Source organism: Danio rerio, chromosome 18 (genome assembly GCF_052040795.2).
Source record: "Danio rerio strain M-AB ecotype USA chromosome 18, GRCz13ab, whole genome shotgun sequence".
NCBI lineage: Eukaryota > Metazoa > Chordata > Actinopteri > Cypriniformes > Danionidae > Danio > Danio rerio.
This window is the reverse complement of record NC_141038.1, coordinates 15,654,853-15,682,500: the sequence shown is the minus strand read 5'-3', so window position 1 is coordinate 15,682,500 and position 27,648 is coordinate 15,654,853. Positions and strand designations below refer to the sequence as shown.

Below are 27,648 nucleotides of genomic sequence, written 5' to 3'. Positions count from 1 at the left end.
TAATAAACTAACTGGTTTAGCATGGTAAAAACAGAATATTTGCTTTGCGATGTCAATCAAATTAATAAACATGAACGTGATACCTGCAAATAACGTACAGTTGTAATTGATCCACGTGGCTTTTGATCATACAGTTGACTTTTTGGTGTCGTGGGTGCTTTATAACCAAGTTTACGCTACATTTAAAATGTGGCTGAAATAACCTTGTTCATTAAATATTTATATAAAATAAGTGTTAAAATCGCGTGCTACTTTGCTACAAGCAGCATGCGTAAGTTACCACTAGCGACACCAAAAGGAACTAATATACATGACGTTTCCAAACAGGTTCCGCAATTAACTCCGCGTCTGCCATTGGGCGGATAAAAAAGATATTCCCGCCCTAATCGCATTCCATTGGTTATACAGTAATTTATTTGTCACCTCACCGTTTTCTGATTGGCTAAAACACAGCGATTACTCTCATGAGAAAAACATTTGTTTTTTTTCTTCCTAATCAACAACATCCTTATGCTTTTATAAAAAAAATTATACATACATACAACATATTTGAAGGTGAAGCCAATGTTTTGTGCTTTTTATAATGAGATTCAATCATATATAAAGCCCCTTAAGATAATGAAAACAAAAAGTGTAATTAATCTTCTAGTCTTTGATAGAAAAGTATAAATTTCAGAAAAATCCTGACATTTGGGGGGGGGGGGGTCAGCTTTCAGTTTAGCATTTTCTTATACCCCCAACATTTGTGTAATTTATTTAATTATATACCTGGCTGCACTATTAAATATTTACATATTTATTTATGCAGAAATTTGTGTAATTTTTATATACATTTATGTATTTGCATATTTATTTATTATTTTATTTATGCAGGAATTTACGGATTTATTTACTCATTTATTTATATATTCGCATATTTATTTATTTTATGTTTTTGCAGGTTTCGTCCTCCAAAGTTTATTCTTATGAAGAAAACATTTGTTTTTTGTCTTTGTAAAAAAAAAAAAAAAACTCTATACATCACAAGTTCTAAACACGTTGCACAATTATTTACAGTGCAAAAAAGTTTGTATTATTATTATTATTTTAATGTTATTTTTAATATAAATGGATAAAGGAAACAATCAAATACACAACTTATATTTGTTTACTTATGAGATAATTAATTATTTAATTTACAGCCATGGCAGCCCAAGGGCTTCGGTGTACTGTCTTTACATTACAAAACTGTTACTTTTACGATCTGATTTCTTTAAAAATCAGCGATATCACTTCCTGTTAGATATACGATATAAAGTGGGTCTCAGATCTGACAAGAAGCACTGCATTAAATTCCATTTCCCCCTGTCATGTATTTAAAATATGACAGTTTATTTTACCCCAGTATTTTCAATAGAATTTCTGCGCCAGCCTGTTGCTACTGATGGTGCAAACGGTTACAACGGTCTTTCATCTCGTTTTACGCTTGAACAACTAAACAAATGCTTAAGTTTATTTAACTGAATGTATTGTAATTACCTTACAACATCGATGCTGTAAAACAACCTTGTGAATTGAAAATCACTAGGGCCGTGCATAAAGCTTATAGGGTTGATTTCATATTAGATTTGAATAAAGTGCCTGACATCATTTTAACATTACCCCGATGAGCAAAACAACGTTGAATCAATGTCTTTGATAAACGTTAATTAGATGTAAAGAGAAACGTTTATTTTTGGTTGAAATAATGTAATTTTGCTAATTTGCTTTCACTAAAACACTAAATGCTAAATAACCACATTTTAAAAATAATACATTTCTGGTTAATACTGTCAAAATTTGATTATGCCAAGTATATTTATTTACTCAGTTTTATGCCAGTCTATTTTTATTACTAAATTACATTTTCCACCTACTTATGCTAGCAAACAACCAAAACATTCATTAATTAATTTTTATGCTTTGTTTAAATTGAAGAGTTTGTAGAATTACAACCATATACTGTAAAAAGATTACAACTTTCCATTTAGTATCCTGTACAGTCATTTAGTCATTTGCATAAAACGGCGCGTGGCCCCTTTAAGAGACCCCGGAAGTAAATGCGTGTTGCAACATAATACAAGACGGTTTATTTTGGTGCGTGTTTGACAGGCGCGCAATGACACCTTTCCACTTAAGTACAGTCGCGCGATCTTTGCTAAAGTCGTATCGACACAGAGCTGTACTAAAAACAATCCACGGACTCCGACTCTGGGATTTTCAAAGCATGCATCCACGCTCCTCCATCGCAGGGCACGAACTCATGGAGGAGATCCTGAGGAAGACTGTGGCCCCATTGCCCAGCTACGAGATGAGAGACAAATCTCCACCTCCACCCGAATCCAACAGTTTGGAGTTCATGCATTTTTACAAGAGTTTAGAGAAAGAGCAGAGGCTGGAGTTCCTCGAGAAGTTGTCTCATGATTTCGGGGTTGATCACAGGTGGGCTTCGGATCTGGCCGCAAAGTTGCTGGAGGCTCAGGTGCGGGATGTGGCCACCATCCTGCAGGTGGAGGACAGGCTACGGTACAGTTTGACACCCCGGTACCGACAGCTGCTCACCCACATCAGCAGGGTGCAGGGCGGGGTGAAGTTTCTGGTGGACCTCAGGGCAGATCTCATCGAGTTCGCATCCTCAAAAATTAGTGACAGCCCACATATGAGGGTAAATACTCATCATTTCAATGCTGTATAATATCTAGATAAGACATGTTCCCAAAATTAAGGGTAAATAATCCTAATTTTATAGTTATATGATATATAAATAGCATATGTAATATTTTTTTAAGTTGTTCCAAAATAAAACATCATTACATCCTTAAAAATTAACAACAGCTTAGGTATTGGTGTAAATAACTTTGTTGTTATGTATTTCAATGGCTATTATAACTTTTAAGGTCGTACAAATGTTAAATTTGCATCCTCAATAATTTGTGACTGACAGCCCACATATGATGGTGAATACTCATGATTACAGTGCTGTATGATATGTAGATGACAAGTATGTTTACAAAATTAAGGGTAAATAATCCTACTTATATAGTTATATGATATATAAGTAGCATATGTAAAATTTTTGAAGTCGTTCCAAAATAAATTATCATTCCATTCTCAAAAATAAATGACAGCTCAGGTATAAAGGTAAATCCCTTTTTTTTGCAAATACTCAAACCTCTGTTGCTATAAATACATTTCAGATGTAAAAGCTTTTGGGTTTTGCAAGAAAAATATTGAGAAGGCATACTGGGAATAAATAAGTGAAAATATGAAAAAATGTTTACAGTTTTAAGATACACACTTTAGATGTCAAATGTAACCATTTGATAAGTGTGCATCCTCATAAATTAGTGTCAGCCCATATATGGAAGTAAATACTAGGGCTGCACAATCTATCGTTTCAGCATCGATATCACAATGTGATCATTCACAATAGTCACATCACAGGATTTACATGTTTTTTTTAAAGCCTGTGACTGTATGAGGATTTTAAAAGCATTCAGCCTTATGAAATTGTACCGTTAGTAACTTTGATAAAACTATTAATTTTATTGCATTATTTGTATCTTCATCTATAAGTTACTGTTCCTAAATACTGTTAGACCTGGACAATGATAAAACAATTTGTTTCAATTGTAACCTTTTCTCTGTTGTATATATGCTTATAATTTGTTTATTAGATTTTTACTCCCCTACAGAATCATCCCAATCAATCTAAAATGATCAATTATTTCTGTATGGAGATATTTAAATCATCTGGTGAACTGGTATTAATAGCGCAATAAATGTTGCAGAATAACAAAATATCGCAATGTTCGATTTTTCCAATATTGTGCAGCCCTTGTAAATACTCAGAATTTTTCTGATTTAGTAGACTAAATATAATATTTTTTTGAGTTAATTACTTTTTTTTTCAAATCTAAATTTAGTACAATCTTTTATACAACGTCATTATGTAATTTGTCAAAAATATGTTGTATTATGGTATATATACAGTAGATTTAAAATGTGGGGTTTTTTTGTTGCGCAGACCTAATATCTACAGTAGAACAGAAAATTGAGCTTGCCTTCCAAATATTTGTGGCTAACCACATATGATATTAAACATTTCTAATTATATTATAATATACAGATATCCGATACAACAATTTCTGTGGTCATTCATGAAATAATGAATAAATTAGTGACAACTCGCGTATGTATTGTTCCATTCTCACATGATATATAAATGTCGAATATTGCCTAATCATTTTGATGGTTACCTAGGATAAAAATAAATACTTTCAGACATATGAGGATAAATAAATACTCACAAATTCATTATGGAACTCATCAACTGTAATAAGTTTTGATGTGTTGTTTAATCAGTTTTTTTACATGCTGTTTTTACTATTACTAAAAGACTTATTCTAGTGAAAGGCATTCCTTTACCAGGTTCCAATCAAAATTTAGTTCCATGTTGTGTATACTACTGTACTTTTTAAACTTTGTGGATATTCCAAAAAAACTTATTGGCATTACATTCTCACTAATTAGTGACAAGCCACAAATATGAATGTAAATACTCAATATATCATTTTATATGATAAGTAGTTGTCATGTACGGTAATTTTGTAGTTGTAAATGTGTCATAATACTGTACTTGCGTTTTCCCCAAAAATGTTTGATGTAGATTTGAAATGCAAAATGCAAATAAATTAATCAGTCCACATTGAGAGGTCATCATGCCATTCTAATAAATATCTGAAATGTTTTCATTTTAAGCACCATTTCAAGATAAAATATTGAGTTTGTGTCCTCTAAAACAATTTAGTTTCAGAAATTTGAGTGTCTCATAATTTCATTAATATGCAGATACCAAACGCACTCACACTTTGTTTTTTGTTTTTTTTGTTGGTAAACATACAGTTGATGCAAACAATAGACTACCCCCCCCCCCCTATCTACTATGTATTTTTGTGAATGCACCCACGTCATGGAATGACCTTTTGGCTTTCCTGATGTGCCAGTGAATTCTGCTTTCATAAGACTGTCTCTGTCAGTGACATGGCATGCAATCTTGTGATGTGCCCTTTCCCCTACTTTAGATCCTGGTGGTCTCTGATTTCACATGGCTGGTAGTGTTTGCAGCCAGGCGACCTTTGTCCCACATTGGTGAACGTCACAGGCTTCAACTCTTACATAGTTTCTAATGTTTTGGTGCCAGAAATACTTTTGAATTCATGGCATGCCACTTTAATTTAAGCCACAACGTCATACGGACACATGTCTGCTGTAAACATATGATAAAGTGCTCTACATTTTGTTCCTGTTATAGCTCGTCTTATCCTTTAAAGCAGAGAAATTTTTTATTTAGAATTCAAGAACATTTTCTTTTAAATTTTAGCTTTGTGCCGATAATTTTTGTTTCTCAAAATTCAACATACTGTATGTCCTTATGTATTTGGTTGTTAGTAATATTATTTTTTTTGACTAATTTGGTTATACTTTTAAATAATTTAACTTTTTTTTGCTGTCTTCTCACAGCAAGAAGGTGGCTAGTTCGAGTCCTGGCTGGGCCAGTTTCATTTCTGTGTGGAGTTTGCATGTTCTCCCCATGTTCGTGTGGGTTTTCTCTGGGTGCTCCGGTTTCTCCCACAGTCCAAACACATGCAGTAAAAGTGAACTAAATTGGCCAAAGTGAATGTGAGTGTGTATGGATGTTTCCCTGGGTTGTGGCCGAAAGGATATTTGCTGCGTTAATCATATGCTGAAATAGTTAATAAATAAGGGACTGAGCTGAAAGAAAATAAATGAACTTTTTTTAATATTTGTATTTTTGTGTTTTTCCAGAGATTTTATCCCTTAATACCGGTATAGAAAATAGGAAAAAGATCTATCCAGGCCTGGTTTTACTCAGAATAAGCCATTCATTACAATTCAAGTCTTGCCTCTGGTTTGCTCTTTGCAGAATACAAACCTTTTTAGATACATATATCTACCCAAGGCATCCTTCTGTCTTTTGGGTCATTTATTGCTAAAAGAAACATTCATTTTCATCCCACTAAACAAAACTCTGGCTGGTTGGCACTGTGTTTTTCCCATTGATTTGTAAACATTTGGCTTAATCTGTAATGCTTGCTCTTAAAAATGATACTGCTATGCTTCACAAAATATACAGATCCTTGTCAAAGTATTGGAGGTCTGTTATTCTAGTGCAGGGGTGCCCAAACTTTTTCTTATTAAGGGCCAAAAACCAAACTTGAATGAGGGTGGTGGGCCGAAGTTAAATAAGCCAGGCTGTTACATTAAGGTCGCCATTGTAATTTCCTTTGAAAATTACTTTGATTGTATTAATAATTATTATAAAATGTAAAAATAAAAATAAAAAAAATATATATATATATATATAACGATCCCATTTATAATGCTGAACACATTGAAAACACTTGATTTGCTCATTAAAGATCTTTACAGTTTTTTTATGTTTTATTTATACATTGTGAAACATTACAAAAATTTACAAAGACATAAACATATAACATAAAGCAAATACACTGAAGAGTATTTTGAGCAAATAATAATAATAAATAAATAAATAATAATAAATAAAAAATAATATTAAAAATAAATAGATAAATAAATAAAAAACAACAACACTAGTGCAATCTTATATACAGAAAAAAAAAACAAGTCTACAATGTGTTGACCAGAAATAGTTTCCAGTAAAAGCTGGGCATTAGGGGGTGGGGATTCAATCAGAAGGAGCAGGGTCAAGCTGAAGGGTTTGGACATATTTGCGAAGGGGTTCCCACAATTTAATAAAAATATTGCTAGTTCGGTGAAGAGAGTACCTAATTTTTTTCTAATTTCATAAAACAAAGAACATTTCTTATCCAACAAGTGTGAAAAGGAGGGTGAGGGCTCTTCCTGTCCAGAAGAATTAATGGTCTATAGCCAGAAGGGTTAAGAAGGCTACAAAGTCTACAAAATGAGAGGGTAGAGTGTGTTCGGGTGGAAGAACCCCAAATAAACCAATAATTGGACATGGTGGGATATCAACAGTGGTAACAGCTGATAGCAAGAGGAATATTTGTCTTCAATCTTTATTCATGCACAACATTTAATTGGAAAATGTAATTATATTTTATATTTTGTATCTCAACAATTAAACAAACAAACAAAAGGCTACGTTAAAATTAGAAATGACAAGCTCTGTGGCCCTAACCTTCCATCATTCTCTCTCTTATTTTAGATGAGATGGCAGGACAAATCAAAGGTTACCCTGGGCCAAGTTTGGCCCACGGGCCCTAAGTTGGGGATCTCTAGCCTAGTGGTACTATGCGCTGACAAATATAGCACAGAAGTGCTCACGGCGACCTGAGTTTGATTCCTGACATGAGGTCTTTTGCCGATCCTCCCCTTCTCTCTGCTCCCAATGCATTATTGTTTAAAGTCTCCACTGTCCTCTATCATAATATAGGTGAAAACCTAGGGCTGGGTGATTAATCGAAAAGTAATTGAAATCTACATTCAGAACCTATAATCAATCTATTTTTTCCAGGACAATGTTTTTAATGACTTTTCGTACGTGTCACATGACCCTGCTCTGTTAAAGGCTGTGGCTGTGTCTACTTCTGCAGCCACTTTGCAGCCACATCTGATCTCTGGTCAAGTAGGATGACTCGTTCTTGAGCCTTACTTTGCACTACTATATGCCTTTATACGGCATATAAAACTTGCCAGTGAACTCTGAGGGCAAAAAAGTAAAAAAATGAACTGTAATCGAGTTAAAATGTTCAACTAATCACAATTTGGATTTTAGACAAAATTACCCAGCCCTATAAAAAACCCTAAATAATAATAATAATAATAATAATAATAATAATAATTGCAGACGCCATATTTTAAGTTTTTTTATATTTTAAGAGTTGTAACCATAGTTTGTACAGTCAGTGCTATCATATATATATATATATATATATATATATATATATATATATATATATATATATATATATATATATATATATATATATATATATATATATATATATATATATATGATGTTATTAGTTTTTAATTTAACAGAACACTGAAAATAGAAACTTTAATATGGCCCTATTAAATCTAAATTTTTTCTCCATCTGTCTTTGCTTTCCCCTTTTTTTTTTTAGCTTTGCCAATTAATTTTTTAATGATTCAAATTAACTGTAACAATAAAAATAGCTTGTTTTAATTCATTAGTTATTTTAATTTTTTGGTTTATCTAATTTGCTTTAAACTAATCTCATTTAAATAATGAATCTTAAACATTTTTAAAATTACATTTAGTTTAGCATTTTTAAGATTGCATTTTTATGGAAAATAAAATACAGTTTCCTTCTCAAATTCGGTATTTATCTTGAAAGCTAAAAAGAAAATAGGATTATTTATTTACGTTCAAACTGCTTGCCTAATAACTTTTTTTTTAAATACTCAAATTAGACATGACTTAAGACTGCCTTGTTTGTTAACAAATTAAATGTGGCATGTTATTGCAAATAGACCTATGAATTATCCTGCATGTCAAGATTCCTTTAAATTATGTGTTTTTAGGCCAAGTACTACCAAACCTAAAAAAGGAATTATTCATCTAGAATGTTTTGGGTTTTGTTTTGTGCTGTCTTGCAAACTTCAGCTGTGACACTGACTGCCTTTTTGAAAAGTGAGCTTCAGTTGCTCTGTATCTGTGAAGTGCAAAGAGATCATTGAAGTCTGAGCAGTTTCTGCCATTTCAGTCAGAGTTGTGCAACACTCTCAGTGTGTTCAGCGGCCTCTGGGTCACTTGCACAGCACCTTGTCCTGATGCTTATTTTGAAGACAGCCCATCTATTGCAATGTTTCTTCCTCCATTTAGTTACAAAGGACTTCACAGTGATTCTTGAAGAGTTTGAAGTTTTGCCAATCTTTTTATGTTTTTTTCAAACGTTATCTCTGAGTTTCCACAGGCAGTTCTTTGGTCTTAATGGCAGCAGGGATGATGATCCGATCTGCTGTTTTAGTAATGAGACATCACAAAGTTACTACTTATTGTGAAACTGAACAGGTGGATTGAGCGACGAAAACATGAAAAATGAGTATGAGGTGAATTGTAATTTCATGCGTTTAGAATGGAATATTAGTGTACTGCTTACTGATAATATTTTTATTGATGTAACGTGTAAAAAATAATATTACATTCTTGCAATTTGTAGTTTTATCATATGTTGAGTCGTAAATTTATATTTTCCAATTCTTGTTTCAAATCTGTCTTGTTCATGTTTTTTTCTTCTTGGAATTAGATTATAAACTGCATATTTGTTTTCTCAATTCTGCTTTATTACTCCAAATTTTGAGGAAAAGAGAAATAATATACAACGTTTTTTCTTGCATTTTTAAAGAGATTCCATCTTAACATAAATTCAGACTTATTTTAATGAGAATTGCAACTTCAGTTTTCACAGTTGTGTTTTTAACACTGTAAACATTATTATTATTTTTTTAATCAAACCTATCATCCATTAAATGGCATAACATTAAATGGCATAACATATTTTCGGTCAATAATTTTTTGATGGCCAAAAATTTGGTACATGTCTAATATTAACACACTTTTAGATTCTCATCGTTGCACATTTCTGCTGTGTTATTGGCTAGATCAATATAGAGTTAAAAAATGTCCAGAGCTTATCATTATTATTGACATAAATTTTTTTTCGCAATTCGATATAATATCATTTATTGCCCAGTCCTAAATTGGTCATCTAAGCTAATGATAATTAATCTGACTAAAAATATTGAATAAAGCTTTGCGCAACTTAAAACATGTAGTTTAATTTATTAAAATAAGTTAAAGTAACATAAAAACATCTGTAGTGATGACTTTGAAATATAATTTTTACAGTGTAAACTTATAATTTTATTTTGATTATTATTTTGTTTGTAATTTCAAAAATCTATGAAAATGGTTTGATCTATAAGCTCAAAGTTGGATTATTTTATTTTATTATTAATTTTAATATTTTTATGTATAATTTAATATTTTTATTTATTTATTTTTCCAAAGATTAGCTAATATTCTGTGCATGTTTACTGGTGGTCAGTGGTTATCTTAAAAACAAATAAATAAATGAACAAATAAATAAATGTTTAACAACGTTTTTGTTTTTATTATTTAGTTTTATTTTATTTTTTTTATTAAGATATATTTTTTATATATTTATTTTTCCAAAGATCAGCAAATAGTATTCTGTGCATGTTTACTGGTATTCAGTGGTTATCTTAAAAAATAATAACTATACATGTTTATTATTAACATTTTTGTTTTTATTTTCGTTATTAATAAAACAAAATTAATATTAATAAAATATTAATAATAATAATAATAAATTAATATTAATAAAATCGTTTATTAATAACTTTTTTAAACATTTTTACAAATTTTGCAGTAAATATAGGACTTAAAATGAATTCCTAATACAGTTTCAGTTGAGTTGTAAATTGACTTTGCAAAAATGCAGTCAGCGAAACTGAATACTTTTTAAGCACCCCATTGATGTCATGCTGACACTCAGCCAAGCAGTAATTTGGTCACATGATCATTGTGTATTTTGCACTTCATATAAAAGCCTTTTTACCTGTTAGTGAGTGTTAGCACAGCTCTCAGCAGCGGCTTCCAGTGCTTTTCTCCATAATAATATTGCATTACAGCATATCCCTAAGGAACGCTTGAGAGAGACCATCTGGCACACCTCCAGCACGCCGAGGCCTATCAGAAAAGAATCTGTGTCATTAAAATGTCTGACTTAGTGACAGCTAGGTGAAATTGCAGAATCGTGCAGAGTAAGGAGGTTTACTGTTACCCAAAAGCTACCTTCTATCCAGCAGCTGACCTAGTGCTAAGATTAGTTACAGTTGCACACGTATACACGCTATACAGATGAGCAGTGCACTTTTTATTAATGTGTTCCTGATGGGGCCATAACCAAAATCAGTTGTTTTGTTTTGTTTTGTTTTGTTTTGTTTTGTTTTGTTTTGTTTTGTTTTGTTTTGTTTTGTTTTGTTTTGTTTTGTTTTGTTTTGTCTTGTTTTGTTTTGTTTGTAAAAATGGACTGTCCTACTCCATTGGGCCATAAACAAAATTAGTTGTTTTGTTTTGTTTTGTTTTGTTTTGTTTTGTAAAATTAGACTGTCCTACTCCATTGGGCCATAAACAAAATTAGTTTTTTGTTTTGTTTTGTTTTGTTTTGTTTTGTTTTGTTTGTAAAAATGGACTGTCCTACTCTATTGGGCCATAAACAAAATTAGTTGTTTTGTTTTGTTTTGTTTTGTAAAATTAGACTGTCCTACTCCATTGGGCCATAAACAAAATTAGTTTTTTGTTTTGTTTTGTTTTGTTTTTTAAAAATGGACTGTCCCACTCTATAATGGGCAGTTCATTCCACTGTAGCGACACATGATGGATCAGAGACTATAGGCTGATTTATACTCCTGGGCTGTGTGATCAACATGATCCACATCGCCTGCCTTGCGCATAGTCGTGTTGCTCTGCAAAAACACTTCCGAAAAGCTTGCTGGCAATACGTTTTTATGTTCCTCTGTGTCGTGTTTCTTCATGGGTGTTGTTTTGTCTGAACGCTACCTAATGTACAAGCTCATTTAGTGGTGGAAACCGGTGGACGTGCAACAATTTTAATCAGAAGGTATAAACAAACATCAGTTTTCATTTAGAGCTACTTCATGGGACTCGACACTTGTAAATACTCAATCCAATGGGTTCACAATGGGTCACAGCTACCAAGCCAACCATTAACAGAGCTTGCACTATCCGTTGTTGCGATGTGTAGTTTAATTTTTTGAGAGGTGCTCGTCAGCATTAGTGTCAACCGTGGTAAGGGCTATGTGACCGTGTGAAAGCTGCACCGGGGCAAATAGGCGTAAGCTTGACGCCAAAATATAAATCAGCCTTAAGCTGAAGGAAAGTGAGTAAAATTCTAAAAACCAAATCATCAAAATTAATCAACTTAATTTATGATGGAATGCGAGACAAAAAACAAGACAAGAAAAATTTGTCTTTTGTGTCTTCGACAATTTGTGCATATATTTCTACATTTATATTTCTAATTTATATATTAAAAGAAAAATAACGCTCTGTCGACTTTGATGTTGAAAATTCAGTTAAACAAAGTGACTTTTATTGACATTTTAGTAGTTTTAAATAATATAATGTATAACAAGTAATACATAAACAAATAAGTCTGTAGATTAAGTTTGTTGTACTGTAATAAACAACACCAACCCAGACAATTTAGTCATTCATATTCTTTTCAGCATAGTCCCTTTATTAATCTGGGGTAAATCTATGTTTTACGCAGCAGATGCCCTTCCAGCTGCAACCTATCACTGGGAAACACCCATACACTCCCATTCACACACATACACTACGACAACTTAGCTTACCCAATTCACCTATAGCGCATGTCTTTGGACTTGTAGGGGAAACTGGAGCACCCAGAGTAAACTCACGCAAACACAAGGAGAACATGCAAACTCCATGCAAAAATGCCAACTGACCTAGAGAGGCTCAAACCAGTGACTGTGAGGCGATTGTGCTACCCATCGCACCATCCTCAACCCAGACAATATATAACCTTAAACTATTAAAAGTGTTAATAAAAGTCTCTTTTCCCAAACTTTTCAAGGGTACAAATTGTTGGAAGAACATAATGCAATTCAAAAGCATAAATAAATGTGGAAAAATAAAAACATGAATCACAAAATACAGAAAACTGCTAATTTATAACTGTTTTCTGCAGTGTTTCTGCTGTGTGTACACTTATACACTAGCATCACATCTCTAACTCAAAGACAAAGGCTTTAAAATGTGCTCCTAGAAACGGTGAAGTATATCACTTAAACTGATTTAGCTCACTCTCATCCAGCCAGAGCGCTGAAGAGCAAATTGCAATAAAATGACAATAATCGGTCAAGACAGAGAACGGCGAAGATGCTGAGCTTTGCAGTAAAATTTAATCACACATCCCGAACTCTCCCGAGCAGAATTAGCAGGATCCCAGAGAAACGTCAGTTCAGATCTCCAACCAGTTACATCTCTTGATGCGTAATCGATAAACAGAAGCAGTCGGTCTGAACTCAAACAGGTGTCCCGCAGAACTTCTTCACGTCTGCATTATATTGGACAGTCAGCAAACTGCTTGTAACAGTTTGCTCAAAGCAGTTTAGGTTGACTGCTCTGACACGTCCTCTGCTGTATTAGTGATCAGTTACACTGGCTGCCTTGTCAGTGAGCCATTTACATTTCCTCAGTCCATTAGTTTAGAGATTTACATTAGAGGTCTTTATTATATAGCAGGAATGATCTGCTCTCTTTTATTCTAAGCTTTTTAAAGTAGCATAGTGAGCATTTTTGACTGGAATCTATTGAAAACTGCAGACTTTAAATCTTTGAAATGCCATTTAATGCTTGCACATTGTAATACTGACTACACTGTGCAAATTGGTGAATTTAAATTTCATTTTTAAAGGGATAGTTCACTTAAAATGACAATTCTGTCATCATTTACTCACCGATCAATTGTTCAAAACTTATTTGAGTTTCTTAATTCTGGATAACACAAAGTCTCTTTAAGTCATTTTACTTGGTGGCCATCTTTGAAACACCTCTCAGGCGGTATCCTCTGGCCTTCTGTTTGAACAGGGATACATCGAATTCTCCAAAATTGCTTGCCAAGCTTACGATTAAATTTCATATTAGAAAACAATGATAACATTAAACAACAAATGTTTCTTTAGTTTCATTTCTAAACAATTGGGTCACACAAAATCTGCAGAAATCTGCAGAATCTGCAAATCTGGAGAATCGTCAATCTATAGTGATCGCTGATTGGCTCTTGTACTAAAAGGCGGGACTTCATTCGCCATATTGACGTTAAAACTATACGAGTGACACGTCTTGTGTATTCTAAAGTCTTTGACACAATAGAAGATATTTCGAAAAATGCTGATTGCTGACATCCAATGACTTTCATAGCATTTTTTTCTACTACTGTATATAAACGTCAATGATTGCCAGCAACCAGCATTATTCAAAATCTCTTCTTTTTATTCAGTAGAAGAAAGAAGTTCATAAATGTTTAAAACCACATGAGGGAGAATAAATGACAAGGTCATTTTCTTTTTTTGTTTCTCTGTAGTACCATATTTTATATTAATTAAAACATATATTATGCTGTTTATAAACTATTTTTTTGTTACTTGAGATGATATTAACTGGAAAAAAATCTGTATTTATAAAGACTAATTTTTCAACTTTTTAAATGAAGGCTATAATAACAAAATATTAAATATTAGTTAAAAAAAATAGTAAAAAATTATAAAAAATATTTTTGAAACAAAGTCTTTGTAAAACCAATAATTACAATGCTGTATCATCACTGTATAAAAAACAGTATAATATTGTATAATTTAAAATAGGATTTAAGAACTTTAAGATATGCTAGCTATGATTCACAAGTTTGTTCACTTCATTAAAACAATGGGCTATATGCACAGCTAGTGTTTTTCAGCCAATGATAAACTTCCGGCGAAAGCTTAATGTGACTATTTTCAATGCCATAAGGTTTCTTTTACAACATTGATGTTGTAATATAATTAGAACACATTCAGTTAAATAGACTTAAGCATTCATTTAGTTGTTCAAGCGTGAAACGAGATGAAAGAGCGTATAAACTCTAGCACTGTCAGGATCAGCAGGCTAGCACAGAAACTCTATTAAAAATACTGAGGTAAAATAAACTGTCATATTTTTAAGACATGGCAGGGGGGAAACGGAATTTAATGCAGAGACCCACTTTATATCCTATATCCATCAGGCAGTGAAGATTGCTGATTTTTAAAGAAATCAGACCTTAAATGTGGCAGAAGTTACATTTTTAGATGAACTATGCATTTTTACAAAGCTACATCTATGATCTTAATAGTATTTTAGCATTGTTTCTCATTATCTAAAACTGGCTTCCAATTTACATGTGACCAGGTGAGAATTGCTTTAATGTCAGATTTCTTTCATTTGCACCCTTCTCCACTTCTCATTCACATCACTAAAATCTGTGAATGTCAAATGCCCAATTTCAGGTTCTGCTGAGGTGCAGTCATTGACACGTCCTTGACATTCCTGCTCCTTTTATACAGTGCAGATTTTTCAACAGAGCAAACGCTTTCTGTCCTGTTAAGTTCCAAGACGGCAAAACTTCTGCAGGATTAAAGGTCCCGTAAAATTAAAATCAAACTTTTTCTAGATGTCAGTAGCAGTATATTAGTCTTAAGGCCAGGACACAACGCCAAACAACTATCACAGATGAAACCCAAGTGTGTTGTTGTCTTGCGTTGGCTCATCTCTGGTCCTGTCTTAACCGAAAAGCTGTGTGTGAACACGCCAAACAAACAAAAGCTGACTGATTACTTTCAGCAGGGGGCAGTTTTCTCATTCTTTAAAGGGAAACCAGAACTTCTGACATGGACAAAGGTCAAACAAAAAGCATTTTGTTCTATTATCACAGTAATTGTCACTCACTACAGAGAAATTTGCTCCAATAATCTGATAATCTAATTATACATGTCGTTTCCAAATATTTGAGAAATATAGTGAAATTACAGCCGGCCTCTTTCTGTTCTTTCTCGACTCAAATCATTTACTTGCGAGGTCACTTCACTACGTCACACTCTTCAGGCGATTCTGCATGCAGAAATGGGTCAATGCAATCTGACTCTAACCCGATGACAAAACAGTGGCAAAATTGACATTTATAAGATATAAACATCCAAAGCTTCCAGTTTGTCACTTCCACCTAAATGGATCAGTGATTTTTTTTGACATCACCTCATACTCCAGTTTATCATCAAAACTTCTGACCAATCAAATACTCTCTAGTATATAAGTCCCACCCTCTTTAAGATGCTTCTTATTGGCTTTTCATTTGATTTGCTTAATCTCAACCACTGTCACTGCCAGCGCTGCGATAAAACCGAAACGCTATTGGCTGTTTTTTTTTAAAGGGGAGGAGCTACTCTGTCTAGGGCTTATACCTTTGTATGAATGTATATATGTATATTAGAAATTAAATTAAGAATTGAATACTTGTTATATAATTTACATTTCGATTCCTCTTGTCTTGTACATATTTTTCACTCGCTACTCTGTCAGGAACTTCGCTGCTGGAGAGCACCTTCAATAACAATCTAAACATTTGATTAGAGATGGACTGCAAGATGTGTTCAAAATTGTGGCTACAGGTAGTGAAGAACGATGACAAAGCTAATTGTAATTATTGTAATAAACTAATAAAGCAGGGTGTCGCAACCAGCATGGCAAAGTGTCTGCGGTTGGTTCACCTACTTCACAAACATCGAATTAAAAGAATGGCGTCTTAGGTTTTTTGGCCATCCTGGGTGTAACCAACAAGAGTTGTGCATTTTAGTTTAACTTTTTGAGCGTGCTGAGCAGTTCAGTGTTATTTTAATATCCTGAGCTGAAACTAAACAGTGCATTCTCTCCACCTCCTCATTCATAAGTTAGAGGACGCGCTGCTGAAGCATGCAGGAGAGATGGCTTTACACTCCGTCATTCATAATCTTAGGTTTTGTATTGGAGTCGAAAAAATATATTAAAGTAGAATGTTCTTTTAAAACCGAAAACATCGTTTGTAAATTGGTGTTTTTCCATAACATACACCTTTGTGAATTTTTTATTTGTTATGTATAGCATTTAATGTGCATTTTAATAATATTATTCTATTCAAAGCAACACTAAGACGCGAATTTATCCTCGAAAACATCTCATGAGAGCGATGCATGTGTTGGATGACTGTTTTTAGGGGGTCAAGCGCGAAGCGCTGAAACCCTATTGTATTTGTTAAAGTTAGGGGGTCAAGCGCGAAGCGCTGAACCCCTATTGTTTTTGTTAAGATTTTTATTATTATTATTATTATTATTATTATTATTATTATTATTATTATTATTATTATTCTGCCGAAGTCACTATTGCCCAGACCAAACCGTAAGGCCGAGAGAGCTGAAACTTGGCCAGATCGTAGTACCCCGGTACACTACGTTCTGGCCAAAGATCAGCCAAATCAGACCATAGGTGGCGCTATGGCGCCAAAAAAACACTTTTTGGACATTTTTGGCCGCTATTCGTTCACCGTTTGTCGTAGACTCAAAAACTTTACATTTTTTCAATCCTTGGGTTAACCTGAACAAAAGTGTATACCACAAATTTTTGCTCTACGACGCACCGTTTTCCCGCTACATCGCCATTTGTCCGAAACCTACTTTTGCGAACTAGTCCTAGGTTTTTCACTCAATCTAAACCAAACCAGCTCTCAAATGTTCTCTGGACACTAAATATCAATAATTATCAAAAAAAAGTTTACATTTTTATTCTCACACGAAACAGTACACAACAATGTTCGATGCTAATTGAAGCTAAATGCTAATTGGAGCTATAACTTTTGAACGAAATGAGATATCATCACCAAACTTGGTACACACATGCATAAGCTCAATTTGAGGTGACACTGCAAAACCCGCAGACTTTGGCCACATGGTGGCGCTATAAAGCTAAAAAAACATAAAAATTACTCTAACCTTACAGCCATTTGTCCAATCAGCTTGAAATTTGGCATGCCGTGTCTTTGACCAAGTTGTCATAACATACTATAAGGACATTGGCATATCTCAAAAAACATGGCCGCCATTGGCCAATTAAAATTGAGCAGCCATTTAACAAGGTTAACGATGAGTGATCGAAACGAAACTCGCTGGGCATGGTCGACTCATGGTCCTAGAGGTCTGTAAGAATTTTGAAAGAAATCGGCCACTAGGGGGCGATTTTACATATTTTTAGTGTGTAATGAGTTGTGTATCACACAACCTTTTGCGCAACCACACAAAATACATATCATATGATAGGCCTGCTCATACCGAACAGTTTGACACTCAAACCACTGCTGTCACTTACACCGTTCGTTAGATATTTATCAATATAGGAAAAACCTACTTTTGCGAACTAGTCCCTGGTTTTTCACTCAATCGCGACGAAACCAGTGTTGTTAGAATCTCTGGACTGTGTAGATCAATAATTATCAAAAAAAAGTTTAACTTTTCACTTTGGCTAGCTGTAACAGGCTAATTTACAAAAGGGGCGTGTCCACACAAACCTACATGCCTGTAAACCAATAAGGAAAACCCAAAATATCACAGAAATTGGTGAGCACATGTGGCATATCAACGAGATGAAACTTGCAAAATTTTGTGAAGATCAAACCATAGGTGGCGCTATAATAGCAAAAATATGCTAAATCGCTTAAAAATAAAGTAAATTTGCTTCATTTACATACTATTTCACAAAAAACATTTGATTCACATATCATATGATAGGTCTGCTCATACTGAACAGTTTGAGACTAAAACCACTGCTGTTACTCAAACTGCTCATTAAAAAACCATCAATATAAACAAAACCTACTTTTGCAAACTAGTCCCTGGTTTTTAACTCAATCGCAACGAAACCAGTGTTGTATGAACCTCTGGACTGAGTAGATCAATAATTATCAAAAAAGAGTTGAACTTTCCATTTTAGATAGCTGTACCAGGCTCATTAACAAAAGGGGCGTGTCTACACGAACCTACATGCCTGTAAACCAATAAGAAAAACCCAAAACATCACAGAAATTGATGAGCAGATGTGGCATATCAATGTGAATAAACATGCAAAATCTAATAAAGATTGGGCAATAGGTGGCGCTATAATAGTGGAAATGGTTCTAAAAACATGCTAAAATGTCTTACAAATCCAGTAAATGTGCTTCATTTACACCCTTATCACTGAAATGATTTATAAGTTATTTTATCTGTCCATCTTGGATGTTTAAAGGTCTCAAAAACACATTTTCAATATTCTATCATTTTAGCCACTATAACAGACTTTCAACTGTCATCTACCATTTCTAACCACTAGATGTCACAGCAAGACCACTTATTTATTGTTCAAAACATTTGCATACCTTTCTTGTTTTACATTTTTTGAGTTTAAAGTCAGGGAAATTGCATTTAGGATTATTCTGAATCATATTTTGACCTGATGTAAACACTGTTATGCATTAAACATCTAATTTGGTCCCAGTTAACCTCTTCATAATAATTCTAATAGGTAAAACTGGTTCTATGATTAAACACATTGTTTTAAAACATGTGTAAAGAAAATCACAAGTGTGGCTTCTATATGGCAGTAACAGACCACTTATTGTTTATTTTACTGCTCTATAGCAAAGAATGTAATGTAATGTAATGCATTCTGAATCCCAAACTGACATGGCATGAACACAGTTAATTCATTTAAGATCAAATTTAGTTAAAGCTTTTCACACTTTTTACTCTGTAGATTTTTAATTATTTTTTCATTTTATACAGTTAGAACATGCTCAATTATAGAAGGGATATGTTTATGCACACCTAAATGGCTGTAATCACATAAATAAATTACACTGTGGCCACTAGATGGCAGTAGGAGATCACTAATAGCTTATTCACTGCTCTTTTGTCATTTTTATTAAGAAGAGCTAAAATAGCCATAACTCATGAAGGAATTAAAATATCTTCACCAAACTTGTTACACATATGCAAAAGGTCAGTTTAAGGTCATAGCATAAAACTCGTAGACAATGGCCACATGCTGGCGCTATACATTGTAAAATCACTGTATCTGAGTAACCATTTATCTGATTAACAAGAAATTTTACATGTCGTGTCTTTGTCTAAGGTGCCATGACTCGATCTACACATTATATCACAGGGCTGCTTATACTGGTCACTTTGACATAAAAGCGGTCACTCGAAATGTTCATTAAAATTTCGTCAATATGTAAAAATCGAAGTTGCTTCTCTGGAGTGTTTAATCAAACATTTGTTAGCTCAATCTATAAACTTTAACACTCTAATCGTATATTTCGTTGTCGAATAAACTACTTACAGGCGTCCTAACTGCTATATGACCTTACCTTGCTAAACTGCTTGACCCCCGTTAATTGCTGCTTGCAGCTATATTTTTTATTATTATTATTATTATTCTGCCGAAGTCACTATTGCCCAGACCAAACCGTAAGTCCGAGAGAGCTGAAACTTGGCCAGATTGTAGTACTCCGGTACACTACATCCTCACCAAAGATCAGCCAAATCGGACCATAGGTGGCGCTATGGTGCCAAAAACCAATATTTTGGACGTTTTTGACCGCTATACGTTCACCGTTTGTCGTAGACTCAAAAACTTTACATTTTTTGAATCCTTGGGTTAGCCCCAACAAAAGTGTATAGCAAATTTTTTTGCTCTACGACGCACCGTTTTCCCGCTACATCGCCATTTGTCCGAAACCTACTTTTACGAACTAGTCCTAGGTTTTTCACTCAATCTAAACCAAACCAGCTCTCAAATGTTCTCTGGACACTGAATATCAATAATTATCAAAAAAAAGTTGAAATTTTTTTTCTCGCGCGAAACAGTACACAAAAATGTTCAATGCTAATTGAAGCTAAATGCTAATTGGAGCTATAACTTTTGAACGAAATGAGATATCATCACCAAACTTGCTACACACATGCATAAGTTCAATTTGAGGTGACACTGCAAAACCCGCAGACTTTGGCCACATGGTGGCGCTATAAACCTAAAAAAACATAAAAATTACTCTAACCTTACAGCCATTAGTCCAATCAGCTTGAAATTTGGCATGCAGTGTCTTTGACCAAGTTGTCATAACATACTATAAGGACATTGGCATATCTCAAAAAACATGGCCGCCATTGGCCAATTAAAATTGAGCAGCCATTTAACAAGGTTAACGATGAGTGATCAAAACGAAACTCGCTGGGCATGTTCGACTCATGGTCCTAGAGGTCTGTAAGAGTTTTGAAAGAAATCGGCCACTAGGGGGCGATTTTACGTATTTTTAGTGTGTAATGGGTTGTGTATCACACAACCTTTTGCGCAACCACACAAAATACATATCATATGATAGGCCTGCTCATACCGAACAGTTTGACACTCAAACCACTGCTGTCACTTACACCGTTCGTTAGATATTTATCAATATAGGAAAAACCTACTTTTGCGAACTAGTCCCTGGTTTTTCACTCAATCGCGACGAAACCAGTGTTGTTGGAATCTCTGGACTGTGTAGATCAATAATTATCAAAAAAAAGTTGAACTTTTCACTTTGGCTAGCTGTAACAGGCTCATTTACAAAAGGGGCGTGTCCACACGAACCTACATGCCTGTAAACCAATAAGGAAAGCCCAAAACATCACAGAAATTGGTGAGCACATGTGCCATATCAATGAGAAGAAACTTGCAAAATTTTGTGAAGATCAAACCATAGGTGGCGCTATAATAGCAAAAATAGTCTTTAAATAATGCTAAATCGCTTTAAAATAAAGTAAATGTGCTTCATTTACATACTATTTCACAAATACACTTATTCTACATGTCATATGATAGGTCTGCTCATACTGAACAGTTTGAGACTAAAACCACTGCTGTTACTCAAACTGTTCATTAAAAAACCATCAATATAAACAAAACCTACTTTTGCGAACTAGTCCCTGGTTTTTCACTCAATCGCAACGAAACCAGTGTTGTATGATCCTCTGGACTGAGTAGATCAATAATTATCAAAAAAATGTTGAACATTTCACTTCTGATAGCTGTAAGAGGCTCATTAACAAAAGGGTTGTGTCTACACGAACCTACATGCCTGTAAACCAATAAGGAAAACTCAAAACATCACAGAAATTGGTGCGCAGATGTGCTATATTAATGTGAATAAACATGCAAAATTTTGTGGAGATTGGGCAATAGGTGGCGCTATAATAGTGGAAATGATTCTAAAAACATGCTAAAATGGCTTAAAAATGAAGTTAATGTGCTTCATTTAAATACTTATCACTGAAATTATTTATAAGTTATTTTTTTGTCCATCTCGGATGTTTAAAGGTCTCAAAAACACATTTTCAATATTCTATCATTTTAGCCACTATAACACAGACTTTTAACTGTCACCTACCATTTCTAACCACTAGATGTCACAACAAGACCACTTATTTATTGTTCAAAACATTTGCATACCTTTGTTGTTTTACATTTTTTGAGTTTAAAGTCAGGGAAATTGCATTTAGGATCATTCTGAATCATATTTTGACCTGATATAAACACTGTTATGCATTAAACATCTAATTTGGTCACAGTTAACCTATTCATAATAATTGTAATAGGTAAAACTGGTTCTATGATTAAACACATTGTTTTAAAACATATGTAAAGAAAATCACAACTGTGGCTTCTACATGGCAGTAACAGACCACTTATTGTTTATTTTACTGCTCTATAGCAAAGAATGTAATGTAATGTTATGTAATGCATTCTGAATCCCAAACTGACATGGCATGAACACAGTTAATCCATTTAAGATCAAATTTAGTCAAAGCTTGTCACACTTTTTACTCTGTAGATTTTTAATTATTTTAATAAAATACAAATTTTTCATTTTTTACAGTTAGAACATGCTCAATTATAGAAGGGATATGTTTATGCACACCTAAATGGCTGTAATCACATAAATAAATTACACTGTGGCCACTAGATGGCAGTAGGAGATCACTAATAGCTTATTCACTGCTCTTTTGTCATTTTTATTAAGAAGAGCTAAAATAGCCATAACCCATGAATGAATTAAAATATTTTCACCAAACTTGTTACACATATGCAAGAGGTCAGTCTAAGGTCATAGCATAAAACTTGTAGACATTGGCCACATGATGGCGCTATACATTGTAAAATCACTGTATCTGTGTAACCATTTATCTGATTAACTTAAAATTTGACATGCTGTGTCTTTGTCTAAGGTGCCATGACTCGATCTACACATGTTATCATAGGGCTGCTTATACTGGTCACTTTGACATAAAAGCGGTCACTCGAAATGTTCATTAAAAATTTGTCAATATGTAAAAATCGAAGTTGCTTCTCTGGAGTGTTTAATCAAACATTTGTTAGCTCAATCTATAAACTTTAACACTCTAATCCTATATTTCGTTGTCGAATAAACTACTTACAGGCGTCCTAACTGCTATATGACCTTACCCTGCTAAACTGCTTGACCCCCGTTAATTGCTGCTTGCAGCTATATTTTTTTTTTTGGTTTTGCTCAATTTCTGATCCTTTGCATAAAGTTTTTAATCAAAAGACAGGCAATTTAATTACTTTCAATGTGCTAAAATATTTGTTAAACTAATGTTATTTAAAAAAAAAAAAGCATATATACATATTAAAATTGTAAAACAGAATAAAGTGCATGTTCTAACCGAAAAAAAAAAATAGAACCAATTTCATTATTAACTGCATAAAATAGGCTAGTCTTTTTATAAAGTGAGTTAAATTGATCTTAAACTTTTAATTACATTTTCTTTTCTTGTAAATAATAAAAGTTGCATCTGATTGATGAAAACGAACCCAAGTATTGGCGTGAATGGAGCCAAAACTACTTTGTTTTTTAACATTAAAACAAATAGATACAGTGTCTTCTGTCTGGATGGCATACAATCTGAAAACTCCACCCCTTATAATAACGGCTTGGTCCTTATACTGTAAAATCCTGACGATATTTAATTATTGATCGTGGGCCACAAATATCATTATCGTGATAATAATACGATTAATCGTGCAGCCCTAACTCTGTCCCACCCTTTCTTCATGTTTTAGTAGAGATTACGTCAAACTTTGAATAAAAATGCACATTTCAATGCACTTCAGGGGACCTTTTGTGATTTGTCTGGACTCTTAGCCAGACTTTGATAGCTTTCTTCCTCTAATACACACTATCAAATATATAATAAAGCTTTTTCGATAGCTGTGGCCTGCAGTGCGATGGCAACAAATCAAAGTTGGATTGCACTTTTATGTGCACTTGGCCCTAGAGTAAATTCAGCCGTGTAAGCAAATACAAAACTCTTTTGGGCTGAAGAATTTGAAGGTAGAACATCGAATAAATGCTTAGAAGTAATTTCCCAGCCCAGAGAGGATTTGATGAGTTTAAAGTTAAGTGGAACAGTGACTGCTGGGTTTGCCATGGGCTGTGGAGTACGGCTGAGATCGACAGAAAAGCAAACGTCCCCATCGGCCTGCTTTCCTTGAAGCAAGTGTCCTGTTTTCTGGCAACTTAGTTAGATTGTTTTTGCTGCTGTTGATCTATTGGGACAGCTTTTCCTTGACACCTCTGCTTATTTTCTCCATACAAATGCATTACTTAGTGGCATATTTATCTAATAGTCAATGCTATGGTGCAGTCGAGAAATGCTAATTCCCGATCTGTTGCTGGGAGGCACAGCTGAACTTGCTTGCAGTAAGGTCATTATTTAACGTGTGCAACCTATAGATGAGACTGATCATGACGGATGGGAATATTTGATTGACTGCATCTTATTGGATATTTTTGTCTGTTCTGTGTTGTTTTACTGCTGTCATTTTGGCTGTGTTTATGTATACTTTTTGGCAGGATGTTTATTTTTATTGAACTTTTAATAGTTTACCCTGATTTCCTTTCATAAGGCTGTTTTACACTTGGTAAAATAAATATTAATCTCAGTGGCATTTAAGCAAAATGTCATCCCTTCTTTGTTAATAGGCTTTGTTAGTTGGCAAGGTTTCAGTTTATTATTATTAATATTATTCATATTGTTGAATACATTAGCACTTTTTTCAGGTTTGTCATGCAAAGTAAATAATAGATTTATTTATTTATTTTGCGGTTTTCTGCTTCTGAGCACTGCAGGCCAAAGAGAATAAAATAATGTAATTATACATGTGTGTGTGTGTGTGTGCGTCTGCGCGTGTGTGCGTTTGTGTGTGAGTGTGAGTGTGTGTTGGTATGGATATGAGCGTTTGGTTTGTTTTTACAGTACAGTATGTATATACTGAGAATGTGCATGAGTAGTTTATTTTCAGATATATATTTATATACTACCGGTTAAAAGTTTGTGATCAGTAGGATTTTTAAATGTTTTAGAATAAGCTCATCCAGCTCACCAAGGCTGCATTTATTTAATCAAAAACACAGTACACATAGTAAAATTGTGAAATGTTATTGCACTATAAAATAACTGTTCAAAAGTAGTTTCTAATTTAGTTTAATAATTTATTCCAGTGATTTTGAAGATGAATTGTCAGCTTCATTACAGTTTTCCGTCACATCAGAGATCCATCAGAATTCACTTTATTATTATTATTAGTATTATTATTATTATTATTATTATTATTATTAATATTTATTTTTTAAAGGCGTGTCAATACAGTTTAAAGCATTCTGGCACAACTTAAAAGAATAATTTTACTGACATAATAAAATAAAGACTATAAAGTGTTATTGTTATTATTTTTTACTTTTTACATTTCATTATTTGTTTTTTACACCTGAATATTTGAATCTGGAAAACCATAAAGCATTATTTATTTTCTTTTTTGTTGCTCTGTAGTATTTATTTTTGCTTACAATTTTTTTATATTTTTTTTTACGTGATTCACAAAATCATTACACAATACAAAATCACCCTCAAGCAATGTAAATGAATGATTTGTTTCAAAATAGAGCTATTCAAGCCATCTGGATGAAACTGTATGTATTCATACCGCACTATATAGCTCAGTAAAACAAAACATCGCAATGTCAGATTTTTTTAGTATTGTGCAGCCCTAAAATATATACAGTTGAAGTCAGAATTATCAGCCCCTCTTTGATTTTTTTTTCTTCTCTGAAAGAAAAAAGCTGTGAAATTTTCACAGTAAGTCTGATAATATTTTTTCTTCTGCAGAAAGTCTTTTTTTGTTTTATTTCAGCTAGAATAAAAGCAGCTTTTAATTTTTACAAAACTTTTTAAGGTCAATATTATTAGCCCCTTTAAACTATATATTTTTTCGATAGTCTACGGAACAAACCATCATTATCCAATAACTTGCCTAATTACCCTATCCTGCCTAGTTAATCTAATAACCTAGTTAAGCCATTTAATGTCACTTTAAGCTATATAGAAGTGTCTTGAAAATATCTAGTAAAATAATATGTATATATGACAGTATACTGTCATGATGGCAAAGATAAACCAAATCAGTTATTAAAACTATTATTTTATAATTGTGTTCAAAAATCTCTCTGTTAAACAAATTTGGGCAAACAGGGGGGCTAATAATTCAGGGGGGCTAATAATTTTGACTTCAACTATATATATATATGTATATGTACTTTCTGATTGTTGACTTACTGTATCCAAGACTGCTACAAAGAAAAGTTTAAATACAAAAATAAAATAAAAAGTCTGCTTTGCCTCAATGTAAAAAATATTAGATTATATTATAAATAATATGGCATTATATAAATAAACTGCAATTATTAAGGTTTAAAAAAACAAATTAATTTCTAGTAGTTATCATCATGACTGATGGCTAAAGAAACATCAGTGAAAGCCTCAAAACAATTTCAAATAAGATGTTGTTTTTTTTTAACTTGATCAGTTTTGTCGTCTGTGAACATTTTGCGTAACTTTAAATTGATGCACAAGGGGCTAAGCTCAAAAATCCGCAGGAGCTTCTAGCCTAGCATTTTCTGAGGCACTTTGTACACCATAGATCCGGCTATTTGTATGCGTGTTGTGTTGCTCATCACCATTATGAAAGAAATCTGACCCTCGAGGGAGAGTTCAGCATCATTCCTCATGTGGTGAGCAACAGCTCTTTGATGAAATGGAACGGTGTTTACCACAGAAATCTTTCAGCGTCCTCCAATGGACACTAACAGATCCCGCGCACTAATGAGAGCACCGCCAAAGCAAATAAACAGACAGAGGGAAAACGAGACTCCTCTGAAAGTGTTGTATACGCTACAGATGAAATGGCAGCGACTGTGAGTTGCTTCACACGTTCTGCGAAAGTGGCTGTGAAATATTAATTCCCTCGACGGAAGCTGCACACTTTATAATTATGCGCCATTATGAGCGCAGCTGTACTGAGAATGATTCTTGAATATCGCTGCTTATTGCACATGAATTACAATATTAAACCAGCTATGCTTTGCACTTTTGCAGCGGATTATTATTTCCCTCTCTCCCTGAAGTCCATTTATGACATTAGTCAAGGTTTTTTTTTACACATGATTTCGTTTTGCATGACCGTTTTCAACACTCTCGTTGACTCTTAGGATTAAACTGGCTGGTTTTTGTGCTTACACTTTTGAGATGAATTGTAAATAAGCTCTTTTTCCAATGGTGGGAGCGTTTCTGGATGACCTGTTTAACATTAAATTTAGTGAGGAGTGGGCCTGTCACAATAATCAATATATGAATATACTGTACAACACATGAACATGACCTCAATCATTTTAGTGATGCAATATATATCGTCCATACTGTATATAAAAACTAATTCTAGCAACATTTTAGCTGATTGTGCTTTATCTCCATTGGAGGTGTCAGTGTCTGTATGGTAAAAAAAAAAACACTACAGTGTTTACTCTAAATTAC

At 33.6% G+C, this 27,648-nt stretch overlaps 2 protein-coding genes and 1 long non-coding RNA gene across 6 annotated transcripts in view; 2 read left to right on the top strand and 1 right to left on the bottom strand.

Moving 5' to 3' along the window:
• zgc:173742 overlaps positions 1-278 on the bottom strand; it is a 57,269-nt gene extending 56,991 nt beyond the window's left edge. For 2 of the 4 annotated variants that reach the window (XR_015514799.1, XM_087293035.1), the window contains exon 1: positions 99-278. The gene's annotated coding sequence lies outside the window, so the exon portion shown is untranslated. Of the gene's footprint in view, positions 1-83 lie in introns of all 4 variants that reach the window. The other 2 variants (XM_087293036.1, XM_087293034.1) reach the window with 1 other exon arrangement.
• Positions 279-2,089: 1,811 nt separating this feature from the next.
• The window catches only part of mlycd (malonyl-CoA decarboxylase), a 41,249-nt gene continuing 15,690 nt past the window's right edge, over positions 2,090-27,648 (top strand). Inside the window, 1 exon segment of the mRNA NM_001089503.1 lies at positions 2,090-2,683. Within this exon segment, the coding sequence (NP_001082972.1) occupies positions 2,138-2,683 (546 nt within the window). The 5' untranslated portion in view covers positions 2,090-2,137.
• On the top strand, positions 14,363-23,458 carry LOC147832774 (uncharacterized). The gene is made up of 2 exons (XR_015514812.1): positions 14,363-16,899; positions 23,265-23,458. It is a non-coding gene; the product is annotated as an uncharacterized LOC147832774 (long non-coding RNA).